Here is a 19,818-nt window from a genome sequence, read left to right on the forward strand (position 1 = left end):
TGAGTCACCAAATATAGTGGGCTGTTTCACACCTAAATGATCATGCCTTATGATACTCTTTATAACCAGAACACTGTCCATTCTTGGTTTAAACGCTATTCTTTGTTTCGGAGGTAATTTAGGTATTGCAGGGACTTCTTTTGGGAAACTTGCTTTTAATCTCCTAAGTTAACTTTCCCATCTGTAACTCTAAAACTTACTCCTGTCACAATGTATTATAGTAACTTCCTAAATATCACTGTTTGCCTCACTTTACACTGGCTGGCACAATGCAATCATTGAATAATGGTTCTTGAGAGTCACATAATTAATGAGGGGATAAAGTAATAAACAATTGTTCTGCTCACACCTCTAGAGACTAATTAAATAGCAATTTACTTTAATAAATATTAAATAAAGCTATTTATTTTCAAAAATCATAATCAATCTACTCCCCATTTTATTTCTCCAACATAACTGTTGCTTCACATAATAAAGGAAATTTTCTTTCTACATCTGATACTGTTTAACTAAATATTTTGTCAAACTTTAAGGAACAAAGATGCCAGCTCAAAATTTTGAAACAATAGGTGGGAAATGGGGAGAAAATAAGAGAACAATAAATATAAAGAAAACTATAGTATGTACTTGGTAATTTCACCAAAATCAACAATTTGGCATAATTTTCTAGCATAAATTTATCCATAAAATTGCTATTACACTAATAAAAGTTGATCTGACACTAGAAGCTATGTCTCATTCATACTGCAGCGAGAATTTGGCATAAGACAGGGCCCAGCAGATGTTTTCTGAATCCAATTACAAAATTTCAAGTCAAGTTCCAAACTTAAAATATTCATTAATGAAAAATCAGGAAGAGTTCCTTCCACATGTAAGAGATGCAGTATTCAAGCTCTAACAAAAGAAAATGAATTATCATTCAAGGCTGTCTTTTCAAATTTACAAAGCAAATGTTACAGCCTGGCTTATAAACTTAGATTAACTTTAACTTAAGGATTTTTCAATGTTAATAAGAATTAAGGGTCCTCAAGTCAGAAAGTTTGGAGAAGCCTGAAATATCACACAGTAGGTTTCTTTATCATCTCAGGATTGGTAACATAATCCAAAAGTGGTGTGATATAGTTTCCCAGGCAATTCCAGCTATAGAATTTACAAGTATCAAATGAGATTAGTGTATACAAACCCTGGGAAAATAAAACTTTAGATAAATTATTATAAGGTATTGCTTAAAGTCAAATAGTAAGCCTTAACTTTTTAATTGAAAAGCTCAATAGATAACATATTTCAAGAACCCATGATAATGCTGGTAGGGATGTAAATTAGTAGTCATTATGGCAAACAGTATAGAGAGTCCTCAAAACAAAACTACTATATGACTCAGTGATCTCACTGCTGGATACATATCCAAAGGAAATTCAATCAGTATGTCAATAAGATATCTGCGCTATTACAATAGTTCACTACATTATTATTTACAATAGCCAAGATAAGAAATCAATTGAAGTGTTCATCAATGAATGAATGGGTAAAGAAAATGTAAAATATATACATAATAAAATACCATTCCACTTTAAAAAGAAGGAAATCCTGTCATTTGCAACAACATGGATAAACCTGCTGAGTGATATAAGCCAGACATAGATGACAAATATAACATCACTTACACATGGAATCAAAAACAGGAGAACTCACAGAAAAAAGTAAAATAGTGGTTATCAGGGATTGAGATGGAGAGTCAATTAGGAGATAGTGATTAAAGGATACAAAATTCCAATTAGAGAGGAGGAATAAATTTAAGAGCACTACTGAGTATCATGCTGACTACAACTGAAAACAACATATTGGGCTATGCACGGTGGTGAACACCTGTAATTCCAGCTACTCAGAAGGCTGACTCAAGGAGGACTGCAAGTCTGAGGCCAGCCTGGGCAATGTAGTGAGACCCAGTCTCCAAAAGAGAAAAAAGATGGGCTAGGAATGTCTGTAACTCTGGAATAGGGTACATCCCCAGCATACCCATGCCCTGTGTTTAATCCCAAGTCCAAAAGAAAAGCCCAAACCTCAATGAACTGTATTCTTAAAAACTGCTGAGAAAGGCCAGGTGTGAGGGCACACACCTGTGATTCCAGCACCTGGGAGGCTGAGGCAGGAGAACTGCTGTGAGTTCAAGGCCTTCCTGGGCTACATACTGAGTTCCAGGCCAGCCTGAACTACGTAATGAGACCCTGTCTCAAAAATCAAAACAAAACAAACAAAAAATTGCTGAGAGAGTATATTAGAGAATATTGCATCTGATTTCCTAAGGTCTCTATATTTTTATACGTTTAGAAAACAGGCAAGCTCTACATTTTTGTTAGAAAAATTATGCTTCTAAACACAAATGAAATTCTCATAATTTACAAAATCAGAATGCTCACCTGATTATCTGAGAGCCACATAGCAGTCAACTGTTGTAGCTTTGTAAAGCTAAATGGCAAATTCTTCAATCTGTAGGAAAAAAATACAAAGAAAAAATTAGACTTTAAAATGAGACTATTTAAAATGAATAAAATTTGGGGCTAGAGGTATAGCTCAGTGATAAAGATCATTCACTTAGCTTTTGGAGGCCCTGGGTTTAATTCCTAGCACTACAAAAATAAAATGAATGAAAACTAAATCCAATGGTCTTTTGAAATATGCTATGCAATGATATAGCAAATGGTATAAAAGAAGAAAAGAAAAGTCCCAATACAGGTCTTTGTACAGGACAGAAGACAAAATATTTAGTTTTTAAAATATTAACTCCTTAAATGAAACAATTTAACAAGCAAAAATTTGGATTATCTAATAACTTCAAAAAATTATGTTAAAAAATAATAAATGTCCTTGCCCTACAGAAAAACAAGGACACATTAAACAGTCTCATAATCTGCTTTATTTGTATTTGGCATGAACAAATGTTACAGGAAGACTTTTATTAGAGATTGTTTGCTATAAAAGCTGCACTACACTGTATTTTCTGAGCCAGCACTTGCACAATCAATAAGGACTATTTTATGATAATAAAAAGTAATACAACTGCTTATTAGAATGCCAAGTTAAAACTGTACCCTAGTTTAAATAAATTGTCTAACTCGACCTTGCTATCTTAGACCTCGCTAACTACTCTTCTGTGCCAATCTTTAAAGGCAGTTTGTCAGTACTACTCTAGTACTCTAGTTTGAGAAGGTTGAAATACAGGCTGCAACAAGGTTTTAATAAGAAAGCAGTGGCTCTTTTTTTGGTGGGGGGGGTACTGGGGATCGAACTCAGGACCTTCCACTTGCAAGGCAGGCGGCAGAACCACTGAGCTAAATCCCCGGCCCAGTAGTGGCTCTTTTTAAGTAAAATGTAAGAGCCAGAATATTGTCAACTAGTCAAAAAACTAGGTTTCATTAAAGCTCTATCTTACGAGATATATGAGTCACCTTAAATATGAAAACTTTCTCCTACATAAAGTAGGAATACCTGTTGTACTATCTCATATAGTTGTTTTGAAAACCCTTTAAGATACTATGGGAACTCCATAAGATACACGATGTTTTATCATTCTCTTTAGCATTTTTACCCCTGGAAAAGGTATTTAGCAATCTCAAGTTTTTCTGAACTTTAGTTTGTGCATAAGTGAGCATAACTTTGCCAAAAAAAAAAAAAAAAAAAGCAACAGATTAGATTCTAAAGCTGCTTTGTTCCATACTGTATTAAAGATCTAACATTAGAAATAAAAAAGGTTATTATAAGGAGAGAATAAAGGTGGCACACTAAGTTGACCAAAGATGAACAGTGACAACCACAGCAAAATAATTAACATCAGATAAATTAGATCATTCTATTTAAAAAACATCTTAAAATATATGAAAACACCATTAGCTGTTCTAAAACTTATCATATGAAACTTTAATTTTATTAAATCAATATTATCTACAACCAACAGTTGAATATAGTATTACAAACCTATTGTCACTTAAATTAATGACTTTTAATTTTTGCATATCACCCATTTCCTCTGGAAGTGTCTCGAGTTTATTAGAATGGAGAAAGAGCACAGTTACATTTTTCCAATTTCCAATCTGAAACAGAAACATAAATTAGGAATAAAAAATTTGGCCTACAGGTAAATAAACAGGAAAATAACATATTTAAAAGTTGTGAAAAATATTCTTTGACTTTATAAAGGAATAAGCTTATTCTTTTTAAATAATTTTCATGTACAAAAGAAGTATTTAGGTATATATTCTAAATTATATTACTCAGAAAACAAACAGTAAATCATTTAGAAAGAAAATAAAAGAAAATGACACTGGATAGCAATAAAGACAATTAGAAAAAGATGAAAAGATAAAAATCTGAAACAAACTTTAAATACTGTACCTCTCCGGGTAGTTGCTGTAAGTAATTATGATCTGCAGCAAAAGTTCTTATGTTAGTAAGCTGTCCAACAGATGAAGGCAAAGCTTCAATTTCATTGAAACTACAATCCAGTTCTTCTACTGATATTAACCTTTAATTATATAAGAACACGTATTATTAAAAGCAAGATTTCCTATATGTAATCAAAATTTAAGAACATATGAATATCTGAGCTTGTTATTAACAAGCCTAGTGAAACTTCATAAAACTAAATTTTACCAAAAGTAAATAGTATTTTTATGACAAAAATACCCACAGGATTATCAATTGTTTGTGAAATTTCCTTTAGATGCTATTTATGCACGTATCAGAAAAGCATACCAGACTAAAAGTAAAACTTTCAATGATCTATATATTTTCACAAAAAACTTACCCTCCTATAGAGTCTGGTAGATACATTAATTGATTTTCATCTATTTTAAGAGTTGTGACATTCTTCAATGAACCTATTGAGAATATACAATTTTTGAGCTCAAAGTAGAACCAAATCCAAACACAGTCAATATCACAGTCAATGTGAGATACATTACATGTAAGAATTAAAACTTTACCAATCAACCTTTCTCTAAGAGACATCATCTCCAAACCCATTCAACTCTGTTACCTCAGCTTACACTTTCAATTTCTCTCCTTATCACCTTTTAACAGTGTCTGTCTGTTTTTATTAACCCTCACTAAAATACAAGCTTCATTAAGAAAAGGGACTTTCTGTCTGCATTGTCCACTGCTTCAGCCCTGCTCCTAAAAACAATCCCACAGTACAGACAGGAAACACAATACAATCTCAATGAATGAGAAGATTAAACAAATGGTAGGGTGAAGGCTATTGACAGCTGTATAACAAACTATGCTATGTATATAAATATTACAACAGTAAAATATTTTAATTCAAAAAGCAAACATGTTGATTAAATTAGAATGAAGTAGAATCCCAATGAATTTACAAAAGGTACCTTAAATCAACTATGTAAATCAACTGAGAAAATATGTAAAAATATTTTTTAGTTTTTATATTCAAGCCTCATAAAGATTACAAGATTTACTTAGTCATTTTATCCAAGAAATTACCTTGATATTTTATCAAAAAAGCAACTTGAAAAATACAGATTCAATAACTGTAAGTCTCTCATAGGATTTGTTCAAGTCTGTTTGCTTGTCTGTGAGTATATTATAAAGTGCAACTGAAAAAATTTACCAAATAAAGGCAATGGTTAAATATGGAAAACAATTAAAACTTCTTTTAAAGAATTTATTATACTTATAAAAAATTCATTTCTTGGGGCCAGGGATTGAGCTCAGTGGTTCTATCACCTGCCTCGCAAGCACAAGGTCCCGAGTTTGATACCCAGTACCAAAAAAAAAAAAAATTTTCCTTAGAGTAAATAAAAACATAGTAACACAGTTAGGCATGGTGGCACATGCCTATAATCCCAGAACTCTGGCAGTCTAACCTAGGAGGATCTCAAGTTTGAGCCTAGCCTTAGCAACTCAGGAAGAATTGGTCTCAAAATAAAATGTTTAAAAGGGCTAGGAATGTAGCCCAGTGCCTCTGGGTTCAATCATATGATTTAAAAAAGAAAAAAAAAATCACATATAGTAACATCAACAAAGAGTAAACAATATACCTGATTCACATTAGGAAAAATTCAAATAAGATTTGTGCTGTGGTAATACAGTAAAGCTGTCTTGCAACAAACACAATTTGAATTTATATGGAAGCCTTAAATTTACTTTAATAAAAATTATATAAATTTAAAAGTAATATTCAATCCCCGGTACCAAAAAAGTAAAAGAAAGTAATACAAACCAACAGTCTCAGGTAGTTGTTGAAGTGAGTTGCTTGATAAAAGGAGGTCTTGGAGGTTTTCACATGCTGAAATTCCTTCTTCAACCATTTCAATATTATTTTTAGAAACATCCAAATATGTGAGCTGTTTCAAACTACCAATAAACTGTAAGTTAAGAAAAATAATAATTATCAAGTAATTTGTGAAAAGTTTTAAGTAGCAAACTTAATACCAAGTTTTACATAATTAAATGGAAATATTTTCAGTAATAAAGCTAAGAATTCCTACTAATTTTAGTCCCGCAGAGTGACAAAGGTCATACATTTTTCTTTGGGAATTTAACTGTCCATCACCTTCTAGGGAAACAGAATATAAGGGGATTCTTGAGGTTCTTTAGATATGGGAATATATAATTTATCAGTTGATAAGACAGAAAGTTCACAAAAATTATCTTAGCTTGCTAGGCATGGTGGGGCACATTTGTAATCCCAGCACTCTGGGAGGCTAAGGCAGTAGGATTCCAAGTTCGAGCCCAGCCTGAGCAACTTAGCCAAATCCTACCCTTAAAAAATTAAAAGGGCTGGATGTGTAGCTCAGCGTGAAGGCCCAGGGTTCAATGGTAAGTACCAGAAGGAAAAGAAGAGAAGAGAGGAGGGGAGGGGAGGGGAGGGGAGGGGAGGGGAGTGAGAAAGAAATCATCCTAGTTTAACAATTCCCTAGGCAAAATAAATTAGGATACAAATTCAAAAGCTGTGACTGAAAAGGATACTACGGCATTAAAATAAGACTGACAAGGTTTGTTATGGGAATTTTCAGACTTTAATCAGTAAAGTGTAAACAGTTTAAAAAGTATTTTTCTACTTGTTTCTGTTTAAAAGGGAATTAAATAATCCTTTTTTTCCTGTGGACAGGGGCTCAATATGTAGAGTTGAGGCTGGTCTTAAACTCACTATGTATTCCAGGCTAGCCTCAAACTCATAGAGTTCTTCCTGCCTTACCCTTCTGAGAGCAGAGATTATAGGTGTGCACTACCACGTCTGGCAGTAATCCATTTTTTAACTAATTAAAATGCACAGTTCAACTACTTCAAAAGAAAGGCGGCAACAAGTAAAGTCATTTAGAATTTCATATACATACCCCTGGAATAAAAGTTAGTCTATTACCATCCATCCAAAATTCTTTCAATCCACTTAGCTGCTCAAGTACTTCAGGCTGATTGGATAGAAGGGAAAATCCAGTTAATTTATGTGAATGTCTTTGTCTGGCAAAAGTAGCTCTGAGAATTTCTAATGTTAATTTTTAGTTTCAAAACATTAAATGAAAGAGGAAAGGGGATGGTGGTGCAGAGGTAAGATGTGAGCCTTTCCACTGCTTTATAGTTACAATAAGTTTACTAGACAAGTAATTAAACATAGCCATTCCATAAAATGGATTAGACAAAACTCATTTAAGCTTTGGATTGTACAATACTATCAAGTATTTATACAATTAATATAGAACTCACTATTCCAAAGTATACAATAAAAAGAAATTTTCATTCATTATTAGTAAAAGATACACCCTTTCAGAAAATCGTAGAATTATAAAGATATTGCTTCCTGGTGACATTAATAAAAAAGAAGTAAAAACGGAACCTACATCCTAAGGCCAATAATAAGGGAAAAATAAATAAGCAAAGATATAACTAGATGACCATAACATTCAGTGACTTAAACTTCTAGTAACAATTCTAATAATTACCTAGTGGAAAATTTTTAGTAATATAGTATTGAAGAGCTAAGACTAATCCAAGTGTTTTTGTGGACCTTGGTATGCAGGTAAAATTTGCTTTTGGCCACTGGCCTTTTAAGGATGAAGATGTGAATGTCTCCTTTGAAAGATTAATGTTACTTTACAATGCCATGTGGAATCAACGACCATATGATGGCAAAGAGTACTAAAATATCTAATCACCATAACAACATGAATCATACAGACAAATCATGTCATTTAGATTTACTACTGTAAACATAATAATAGAGGTAAGAATTCCAGATATAACTAGGATCAAAAGAAATTTCCTTTTGTGCTTTGTCTTCTTGTAATTGTTAGTTTTAAAAACATATATAATGTTGAAAGACCAAAATGGTACAAAAATTGATGATTTTTGAAAGCTTGTGGATTCATAAAATAAACAATTACTGAGAATTTTCAGTTACTATGGAAACAGTATAAAACAACAAAGAAAGCCACAATAGAAAACTTAGGAACCACAATACATATTTTTTCATGAAAAGTAAAAATTCTGCAAGCACAGGGAAATACAACAGACACCATTTTCAGTTTAAACATCATAATGAAAAGGTATTTTAGAGAAAATCTAAGATATCTCAAAAGCACCAATGTCCTCCACTGACTGCAACTGAAATGCACAATTATCAATAATACAAGTCAATACTACAACAGAGAAATTCTTCTGTTTATCATTTGAAGCTACCACAATGTGAACAACAAAACTAAAATTTAAATTTGTAATTTAAAAACTTTTAATTTAAAATTCAAAATTCTGGCCAGACCTATAATCCCAGCACTGGGGGAGGCTGAGGCAGGAGGATTGTCACATATTTGAAACCAGCCTGGGCTACATAGTGAATTCAAGACCAGCCTAAACTACATAGTGAGACCCTGTCACAAAAACAAAAAAAATGATAATGATACTCAGCTTTGTGAATTCCTGTTTTAAAATCTAGCTTGAGTGGTTTAAAAAGAAAAATGAGTATAGACATCAAAAAATGCCCTGCACTCCCACTGCTCCTAGGACAGAGGAGGTGAGCCACATGGGCACCAGCAGCACCTCCCCCACCTTGGAAATGAGAAGACACGTAAACAAGCCTCAAAAAACAGACTTCCAGGTCACCTACAGCAACCCCAAAGGGAAACGAGATGGAACACTCTGATACTCAACCACCTGGACTCCCTGAACTGGCAACAAAAGAGGATCTGGGAAAAATGAAATCAGAAATAATTTCTCAGATAACAACAAAGATTTTGCCCATTGTGCAAGACATGATTAATAAATCTAGAGAGGACACAGATATAAAAAATAGAGGATCTGAGGAACATGATGGAATCCCAACATAGGAAACAAATGGAATCCATAAAACAGATGCAAACAGATTTCCAGGAGATTAAAAACTCCATTGAAAGTCTGTGCAGCAGAATGTACCAATATGAGGACAGAATTTCAGATATAGAAGATAAGATTGCAATTAGTGAGGAGGAAAAGAAAAATTGCTTTAAAATTGTAAGGGACCACGAGAAAACAATCCAGCAGCTGCTAGGCGATGCAAAGAAGAATAACATAAGACTGATTGGGCTCAATGAAGAAACAGGAGAGAGTGCAGATGACATAAAAAAACTCTTCACAGAAGTGATGGCAGAAAAATTCCCAAGGAGGGGGAAAGAACTTGACATACAGATAAGTGAGGCATATAGGACTCAAACTAGCCTTGATCAAAAAAAATCTACACATAGGCATATAATAGTTAGGATTCCAGAAACTCAACAGAAGAACAAAATTCTACAAGCAGTGAGAGAAAAACAAATCACATACAAAGGAAAGCCCATCAGAATCACAGCAGACTTCTCAACACAAACCATCAAGGCAAGAAGAGCTTGGAGTGATGTATTTCAAGCCCTAAAGGAAAACAGCCTCCAACCCAGATTGCCCTGCAAAACTATCTTTCAAAATTGATGCAGAAATAAGATACTTTCATGATAAAGAGAACCTTAGGAACTTCATGAATACCAAAACAACACTCCAAAAAATTTTAGACAATATCCTAGAAAAAGACAATGAGGATCACAACCCCAGGAAGCCCAGCAGAATGAATCCGTTGGGCATGACAAATTAAACGTAGATGGGGAGAATCCAACAAAAAGAAAAAGTCATGACAAGGCTTTTAAAACTTTTAACTTCATCTCCCTAATGAGTGTATACTTCAATCTTGTTATTGTACTGATTAGTATTTTTCTGATTATAGTGTTGCACACCTTTCCTTGTGCTGTACTGGCTATCATCTTCTTGTGTCTACTTTTTAATTGGGTTGTCTATTAATGAACTGTAAGAGTTCTTTATATATTCTGGTCATAAGTTATATGCATTGTAAATATGATCTGTTTAAGGACTACTTTTCATTTTAAAGATGTCATTTAAAGTTCTAAATTTTTTTTTTTTTTTTGGTACTGGGGATTGAACTTGGGACTTTGAGCTTGTAAGGCAGGCAGCGGCACCACTGAACTAATCCCCAGCCCTGAACTTTATCAATTTTTTTCTTTTATACATCATCTTTTTGTATCCTAGGAAGTTCTTGCCTACCCTAAATTCATAAACATTTTCCCTTATAATTTCTTAAAGTTTCATAATTTTAGTCTTTCATATTTAGTTTCATAGATCTTTTCAAGTTATTTTTATGTATGGAAATAAAGGGTTGAGGTTAATTTTTTATATACAGATACCAGATGTTCTGGTGCCATTTGCTGAAAACACTAACTTTTCCACGGCTCTTGAAGTGAGTTTATATTCTATAAAATGTTCCTGTCAAATAATCTTTCAAAACTCAGTGGACCATATATGTGTCATTCTATTTCTAGATTCTCTGTTTTATTCCGATGATCTATATGTCTTTCCTTACACCAACACTGCCTTGATTACTGTAGCTTTAGAGGAAGTCTTAAAATTAGGTACTAAACGTCTTCCAATACTGGTTTTGTTTTTTTCTTTTTTTCTTTACTTTTCTAGGTCCTTTGTACTCCTACATAACTTTTAAATTTCAATATCCAATTCTTCTTTTATAGCAAGTATACACAGACCTGAATTTTTATATATACCTTGTGTTTTCTAATCCTGCTAAATTCAAATACAAGTTCTTGGGGCTCCTAGAGATTTCTTAGTATTTTCTCTGTAGATGATCATTTCATCAACATATAAAGATTTTGCTTCTACCTTGCCAATCCTATCCTAATTGTGTCATTTTATTGCCAGAATGTTTTGGTTTAGGCCTATGTTTCAAAGTTTAATGGACAGATGAAGAGTAGGCATATCTGCCCTTGTTCCCCACCTTAAGGAGAAAGCATTGTCTCTTCTTCATTCATATAAGGCGTTTTTGCTGAAGTATGGAGTACATGTCTTTAATCTGTTGAGAAGGTTCTGTTCTACTTCTAGTCTCCTGATAGCTTTTACCATGAACAGCTGTAGAATTTAGTCCAATACTTTTTCTCCAACTAGTGACAGGATCATATGGCTTTCTCCTTTCCTCTGTTAAAATGATGACTTTTCGGGGTGGATCTTCCAATGCTGAACCAACACCGACATCCCTATAATAAAACCACTTTCTACATCCTGCCAGATCTGACTTCTAATAGTTTGTTTTGTTAAACAAATTTTTATCTATGTTCATACTTTTTTTCTTCTATTATCTTTATCCAGTTTTAGGATTAGCACAATGTTGAGTTCCTAAAATGAGGGGAGAAGTGTTCTTTTTTTTCTGCTTTAATTGTTTGATGTAATTTATCAGTTAAAATGTTTATGAGCCTGCTGTTGTCATATAGGTAGGTTTTCAAGCTAGGAATATACTTTCTTTAATAGGTGCTATTCAAATTTTATATTTCCTCCAGAATTAGTTTCATTAATTTGTCTTCCAAGGTACTTCTTACAAGTTGTCAAATTTATTTCAAAACAGATTTTTGTAATATGCTTTCTATATCCTTTTAAATTCTGTGAACTCTGTGGTAATGTCTCCTAGATCTCGATAGTGTAATTTTTAAAATGTACAATTGATATTGTGTAATAGGAAGTAAAGGTCTAAAGGAGCAGGGGAAGTGGGAGGAGTAGGGGAAAGAAAAGAAGGGAAAAAAAATATATGAGAAAAGGAAAAAAATGAGAACAAAGTCTTTGCAAATAGGCAAGGTTGGAGAGGGTGAAGGAAGGGCAGGGGAAGGGGAAAAAAAGAAGAACCAAGATACTCATGTAATGGTACAAGATTCCAATGATGTATGTAACTATATTTTATACCTAAAATGTACCAATAAACTTAATAGGGAAAAAAAGCTATGACTGAGAATCCTCAGCACTCCAAAAAAAAAAAAACCCTGCACATACACTCCTGTCCTTTAAGATTTAGCATCAAAATGTACTTTGCACACAAAGCACAAACACAACTGAGAAGTCTAAATACAAACTGAAAAATAACCCTTGTTTCATTCAGCAATTTCTCCTTTTAGCTCTTAAGTATAACCATAGAGAAGTATCTTAGCACTGGATAATTCATAAGCAACAACCTTGGTAGTGACATTCTAGATAAAGTTTTTTCCACTCATAATTTATCAAATTTTGCTTCCTATGCTAAAAACTTTCTAGGTATTTCTTCACTGAACTTCTCATTCATTTCTTTTTCATTTTCAGTACCGGGGTTCAAACTCAGGACCTTGCACTCGCCAGACAGCCACAGCACCACTGAGCTAAATCCCTGGCCCTCTAGTTAATTTTTATACTAGTCTGAAAAGTTCAGATAAAGAACTTTTTTATCTTATATACCTCAAAACAATGTAAACCTTTGCCAAGTTTTTAAGAGAAATTCTTTAATTTTGTGCCTCCTCATACATAAGACTTACAGATAGTGAGATTGGTGAGAACTTACCACTTCTGTGAATTCATTACTTCCCAAATCCAGTCTTTCCAGCTGGGTCAGTCTGTTCATGGTTCTATTCACAGTAGAATAATAAAGAGTTAACTACATAAAAGTATTACATAGCAGCTTTCAAATTTCACAGTTTAAAATACACTTATGTAATGACGTATACAGGCTTTCACATGTAGGCAAACAAAAATGTGAGTTTTCTAAGAAAAATACTACAAATGCTATATAAAATAAATTATCAATTATTTTCTAATTTTGACATCTGATCAGTCTTCTCTTTTCTATTCCATTTTTTTTTTTTTTGGTATAGGGGATCAAACTCAGGACTTTGAGCTTGAGAGGCAGGCAGTGGAATCACTGAGCTAAATCCCCAGCCTCTTTTCTATTCCTTTTTTTTTTTGGTAGTGGGGATGGAACTCGGGTCCTTCAGCTTGCAAGGCAGGTGGTGGAAGCACTGAGTTAAATCCCCGGCCCCCTCTTTTCTATTCTTAAGAAAAAACTGAAATAAATTTATACCCAAAGGCCAGAATATATATAATGGGATTCAGTTTTTCCTTAGATTAAATTTTTACACAGTTTAAATCAGCTGATGAGTTAAGACTATATGGACGATCCACAGTCATTTCTGCTGTAATTCTAAGTCTTTTTCAAGATGGTTCATGTATGATAAAATTTTGAGATAACTGTAACTGAAAATCTTCAATGCTAAAAACAGTAAGTTACATTGTTCTTCACATAGTTAAATTCTGTAATATTTTTTAAAACTTCTATTAAGAATCACAAATAGAATTAGATATTTATTTTAAATTAAAGCAACAATATATCATTTTAAACAACCCATTTAATATCATCACTTCCCTGTAACTAGAAGAACCAGAAAAAAAAAATGAACTTGTTTGGTAATAAAATAAACCATGCTGCATTTTGACTTCTCTTCCACAAAGGTACCATTTGAAACTAAACTGCTAATTAATTCAAACGATTATTTATGCTCTTAAATTGCTTTTTTTAGAAAAACTCATTACTTAATACATTGGGATACTAAGAACTCAGGTAAATTTTACCTGAATAACTTTATTAAGAAATACCAAGATATAATAACTATTTTGCTACCATTAGTATTATACATTCCTATGTTAATACTTTGGAAATGAATTTCATTTAAGATTCAAGATCACCTTAAATTATGGCAAAAGAAAACAAACTATTTCTGAAAATTTAACAGCAAGTAAAATAAACTCAAAACACTTCTCCAGGTTTTTTTTTAAAGATGGAACTTTTCACAAATTTGCTTGTCATCTCTGTGGAGGGGCCACGCTAATCTCTGTATCACTGCAATTTTACTATTTATCAGTGCTGCCAAAGTGAGGATGCTCCTGTTTTTTCATGAAAGAATATAAGAACATACCTCACCTCACAGGGGACAAGAACAAAACAATAATACATTTCTTGGTTCAATATTGTTATAATGACAAGATAACAAAATTCACATGTAATAATTAAACACTTGATAACAATGAGGGCAATTTATAAAAATAAAGCTGACTGTTTTGGAAGAGGGCACAAAATTGAAAAGCAACGTGTTTTTAAAAATTCAATCACAGTGTCCTAGAAAAGTTAAGTTTTAAATAAAAGATTTAGGAGCCAGGTGTAGTGGTGCACACTTAAAATCCCAGGAGTTGGGAGGCTGAGGCAGGACAATCACCACAAGTTTGAGGCCAGCCTGGACTATATAATGAGTTCAAGACAAGCTTGTCCTACAAAGTGAGACCCAGTTTCAATCAATTAATAAAAGATTTAGGAAAATGTGAATGATACAAATTATTGTAACAGAGAAAAGGAAATATATTGTATAACAACAACAAAATATTTCCACTTCAATTCTCTGTAGCTAATATTGGCAACTTTGGTTCTACTGTGCTTATATAATTCAGAAATCTCAAATTAAATTTCATCTTAGAATAAGATCCAGCTTCCTAATTTAAGGAAAAAACAGAATCAATATCTCTCCGATTTCCTCCCATCTACTTCTAAAATTCATTTGTATCAACCTTTTCTCCTGTCTCACAGGAATATACCATTATTTGTGTTCTCAGCACAGTGCCCTCCAAGAATTCCTAAAGAGATATCAAGTTTCACTTAACTATGTACATAAAAGAACAAGTCTTTTCATTGTTCTAATCTGTAACCATAAGTCTAATTGTGCAATCTGAAATACATGACTTATCCAATATTTAAAACTGCTTATGTTTGTTTATAGTTGGTAACTCTAGGTTAAAGGTTTTAGTCATATATCTTAGATAGAATTATATTTACAAATTCATAGGGCCCAAGTTACATCCCTAAAAGGAGTTAAAATCAGTGAATCACCTTTGCTATCAGTTAGATGGTAAGCCACATTTTGATCCTCAATGTCCCCTCAAAAGCCTGTAAGGCTGAACCTGTGGCACAACTGACAGGTGGTGGAACCTTCAGGAGGTAGCCCCTAGTGAAGGAAGTTACATCACTGAGGGTGGGGTAGGGGAGCTCTTGAAGGGGATATTGGAACCCTGACTCCTTCCTATTTCTCTCTTTGCTTCCCAAACACCATGACGTGCTGTCTTCTGTCTGGCCTAGAGAGATGGGGCCAAACAACTATGGACTGAAACCTCTGAATTCATGAGCCAAAATAACACTTTCCTCCTTATAATTTGCTTATCTCAGGTTTGTTTGTTTGTTTTTTGGGGGGGTACCAGGGTTCAAACTTGGGTCCTTGCGCTTGTGGGGTGGGCGGCGGAACCATTGAGCTAAATCCCCAGCCAGCTCAGGTATTTTTTAACAGTGATGGAAAGCTCTCTAGCACACATTAACTGCAGGCTCAGCTATAGGAAACAAATTATATCTCGGTTATTCAAATATCTTAGAAACCAGTCAAGCTTTGAAAGAAGTGACATATAAAAACAAATACAATAAAACTATGTGGAAAATATACTAACAGATGTAAGAAATACATTGCCATAGAAGCTAAGTACAAAGAACAACTATCCCCTGCAGTAACTGGAAATGTTTCACTCCTCAACAATTAAGTCTCAATGATTCAATGTTAAAAAGAGTTGGCAGAGCCAGGAATGGTGGTTCCTGCCTATAATCTCAGCACTCAAGAGGCTAAGACAGGAGGATTGCTGTGAGTTCAAAGCTAGCCTGGGCTACATAGTGTATTCAAGGGCAGCCTAAACCACAAAGCAAGACCCTGTTTCAAAACAGTAAAAAATAAATAAAAATTTTGTAGAGGGTCAAAGAACAAATATTTTAGGTTCTGTGGACCATAGAGTCTCTGTCAGAACTATTCATCTCTACCATTGTAAAGCAAAAGTAGTCAAAAGCACCATGTAGAAGAATAAATGTGGCTGAGTTCCAACGAAACTTTGTAAATATAGGCAATGGGCCACATAGACTGTAGTTTGCCAACCCTGAAACTTAATAGTACAGGAATGTATGCAAGGTATTTTAAGACATTTGTTTAATACATGGCCAAAATCTACACTGAATTTTGAATTTGTAGCCCTTTTTGTTTTTTTGCTGTAGTTTTATCTTACTAAGCTTATCATTGAGAGGGCAGATCACTCCATTTCTTAGATTACAAAGTCAGACAAGTTCTATAGTTATCAGGGTTCACATGAAGACCTACAGATATCTCTATTGAGTGGCGTGTCTAGTATGTGAACTTGGGACTCAGATCAGTGTGAAAGATGAAAACACATCAAAACTATGGTTGGAAGTGCATCTGAAGAAGGCAAAGCCTCAAGATGGTCACAGCTGCCAGACATATGTACATAGTTCCCTAAGGGACAAGCAGAACTTGAAACTACTATTGTACTGTAATTAGTACCATCCAGTCCATTAAGTCCAGATAGCATCTGACACCCAGAGTGGGTGACCAGAACACCTGAACCCATCCCTCCCCAAAATGTTCCTGTTTTAAAAATCATAAATAAGCCAGGGTTAATGACATCAGCCATATAAACCTTGCTACATGCCCCACTTCTCTACTGGATCAATATAAGCTAAATAAATGGCTATACTGTACTGTACTTGTAATTCCTACTGGCTGATTACAGTTTGACCCACATTGTATCCACATTGTGAATTTGCAGTATAAATTACCCCGGACAAAGGGCCTCGGTGGCCACCCCATTTGGGACAGCCTCCTGTTTCTCGGGTACTATTCTTAATGAAAGGTTTAATAAACCTTTCCTACTTTTAACCTCCTCTGTCCTTTGACTTCATTCTTCGATTGGAGGGGACATGAACTGGGCAGTTAACATCTAGCAGAGTTCTCCTATATCAAAAATACTATTACTATAGTATTATGTTAAACACCAATACCACACATATGACCACAAATAAAAATCTTTAAAAATAACTTGCACTCACATTTTAGATAATAAAAATGTAACATTTTTTTAAAGACTTAAGGATTAAAATTTTTAAACTGAATTTTGAAAAGAATAGCAAGTTTACTTACTTAGGCAACATTTTCAACTGGTTTTCTCTAAGTTCTAGTATCTGGAGTTTAGTTAATCTGTAAAAGAAAAACAAATTATGTATGACAAAGGAATTTATAAATTAATGTCACATTCTAAGGTTTTTAAACGACCAATATTACTTGCACAATTTCTTTGTGCAGAGTAATATATTAACTACTATGCAGGAATAGGAAAAAACACAAAGACTGTTTCTACTCCTCAGAATTAAAGTGGGGTTTTTAAAAAGGTAAGCATTTCTAGACATTTTTTTCAAAGCAACAAAGTGATGTTCTAGTTATCAATCCTAGAGCATATTTCATGCCTTTCACTGAAGATACCCATAAAAACTGCTTACTACTGTAGACTAGAAAACAACAATACAATTCTAGGGTATAGCTTTGCGAAGGAATACATAAGAGAACATAAAGGACATAGAGGAGAAATACTCTGGCTCTTCAGTGACACACATTTGACTGTAAAATAGAAAATAACCTGATTAAGTAACGCAAATGCCAGATACAGGAGAGTAATCTTAACAAATATACTAATTATTTCAGATAAAAGCTGTAACATTAAACTTTAATTGGATAACACTTTCTCTAGTAAGTATATAGTATCAATTCAACAATAATTTGGTTTTTCTTATTTATTCATCTATTTGAAGAAAATTACTCAGGGACTTTGAGAGAGATGAGTGTGGAGGGATAAAGTAGATGCCAAAAACAGGTTCTCCTCTGTTTTCAAGAATTTTCATTCTATGGGGAAAACAGCTAAACCAATTTTTACATCAATTCAGAATTTTATAAATGCTAAGAATATAGCATTCAGTATCTCAACTATACAGATTATCCCCATTAAAAATCTTATGTTTTGCCACTTTAACAATGAACTATAAAAAAAAAATGGAACTTAAGCCATTTTTTTCTTTTTAAACTCTACTTTTGTCTTCTATATTTTATTTTGTTTCTTTTAAACTTTTACTGCTAACTGCTTACTTGGGAAAATAAATTCAAAGTAAAAGTAACATGATCCAAAGAAACTATAAAAATTACAATGCTTGGAAATAATTACAAAAGAAGATCATATGAAACTCTAATGGTATTACTAAAGTGCTTATAGTTTTGTACATTTTACAAAAGCTAACAATAAATGGTTTTAGAAAAAAACTATAATTTACCTGCCAAAATTAGCTGGCAAGAACTCAAGGAAAGCATCATTCAGATATAACTGGGTTAGGTTTAACAGCTGAGAAAATCCATCAGGGAGCCTATACAAAATATACCAAAATTTAAATTATGTTCATATAAAGAATTTCAGTCTTTCACTAAAATCTAATAATTTATGTAATCAGACACTTTTTTAATAGAAACTTATCTCTTTGCTTTTATTACAAATTAAGATTTGTCTTTTGTTATAACCTATTTTTATGTCTGTAACTTCAACTTTTTAAAAAAAGAAAGTGAGGTAGTATTTATCTTAGTAACAAAAGCTGCACAAAACAGTCAATTAAGAATCAGCCATCCTTCCACGGTGATATATGCACAACCATGTTTACAGTGTCACAGTTTGTAATAGCTAAAGCTTAGAAACAGCCCAACTGCCCATCAACTGGAGACTGAATAAAGAAGATGTAGTTTTTTTCCTAAAATGGAGTACTACTCAGCCATAAAGAATGAGAAACTAGAGACATTTATAGCTAAATGGATGCACATTGAGGCCATACCCTTAAGTGAAATAAATAGGACACACATGTGTAAATACTGAATAGTTTCTCTGGTATGAGAAACTAAAAGTGTCAATAAGGATCAAAATGTGTAAGTGATAATGTGAAATAGGAAGAAAAGGTCTAAAAGGGTAGGGGAAGGGAAAGAAGGGAAAGGAAAAAATATGAGAAAAGGAAAAAATGGAAACAAAGTTTTTGTAAATAGGGAGGGCAGGGGAATGGGGAAAAAATAAGAACCAAGATACATCATGTAAAAGTACAAGTTCCCAATGATGAATGTAACTGTATTGTATACCTACATGTACCAATAAACAATGAAAAAAAAAAAATCAACCACCCTTCAAATTCATCTTATCGAACATCAATTCAAAGAACTAGATAAAGAAGTTATAGCTGCCAGGCATGGTGCACATGTCTGTGATCCCAGCACTCAGGAGGAGCAGGAGGATTGTCTCAAGTTCAAGGCCAGCCTGGGCTACATAGTGAGACCCTGTCTCAAAAAACCAAAACCAAAAATAAAAACAAGCAATAAGAAGTTTTAAGCTTTGGCAAAAACACTGATTCTTTGCCGAGAAGAAATCAGTCTTGTGCACTAGGATGTTTAGCTGCAACCCTGGCCTCTACTAACTTCATGCAGTACAAGGGGCACATCTCGTTTTTGAAAACCTAAAATGTTTCCAAATACTGCCATTGTCCCC

The 19,818-nt window shown here is 33.5% G+C and overlaps 1 protein-coding gene and 1 non-coding gene across 20 annotated transcripts in view; both read right to left on the minus strand.

The window, feature by feature from the left end:
• Erbin (erbb2 interacting protein) overlaps positions 1–19,818 on the minus strand; it is a 129,027-nt gene that overhangs the window by 47,294 nt on the left and 61,915 nt on the right. For all 19 annotated transcript variants that reach the window (XM_087189541.1, XM_087189532.1, XM_087189534.1 and 16 more), the window contains 9 exons: positions 18,575–18,664; positions 17,397–17,453; positions 12,893–12,956; positions 7,353–7,427; positions 6,236–6,380; positions 4,802–4,874; positions 4,390–4,519; positions 3,973–4,088; positions 2,418–2,487 (listed from right to left, as the gene is read on the minus strand). In XM_087189541.1, the coding sequence (XP_087045667.1) occupies positions 2,418–2,487; positions 3,973–4,088; positions 4,390–4,519; positions 4,802–4,874; positions 6,236–6,380; positions 7,353–7,427; positions 12,893–12,956; positions 17,397–17,453; positions 18,575–18,664 (820 nt within the window). The remainder of the gene's footprint in view (positions 1–2,417; positions 2,488–3,972; positions 4,089–4,389; positions 4,520–4,801; positions 4,875–6,235; positions 6,381–7,352; positions 7,428–12,892; positions 12,957–17,396; positions 17,454–18,574; positions 18,665–19,818) is intronic.
• On the minus strand, positions 14,157–14,264 carry LOC147824429 (U6 spliceosomal RNA). Its single transcript, XR_015442375.1, has one exon. It is a non-coding gene; the product is annotated as a U6 spliceosomal RNA (small nuclear RNA).

The sequence above is a fragment of the Heterocephalus glaber genome, unplaced genomic scaffold, assembly GCF_053883595.1.
Source record: "Heterocephalus glaber isolate CG9 unplaced genomic scaffold, H.glaber_assembly_v1.0 deba00001543, whole genome shotgun sequence".
Lineage (NCBI taxonomy): Eukaryota > Metazoa > Chordata > Mammalia > Rodentia > Bathyergidae > Heterocephalus > Heterocephalus glaber.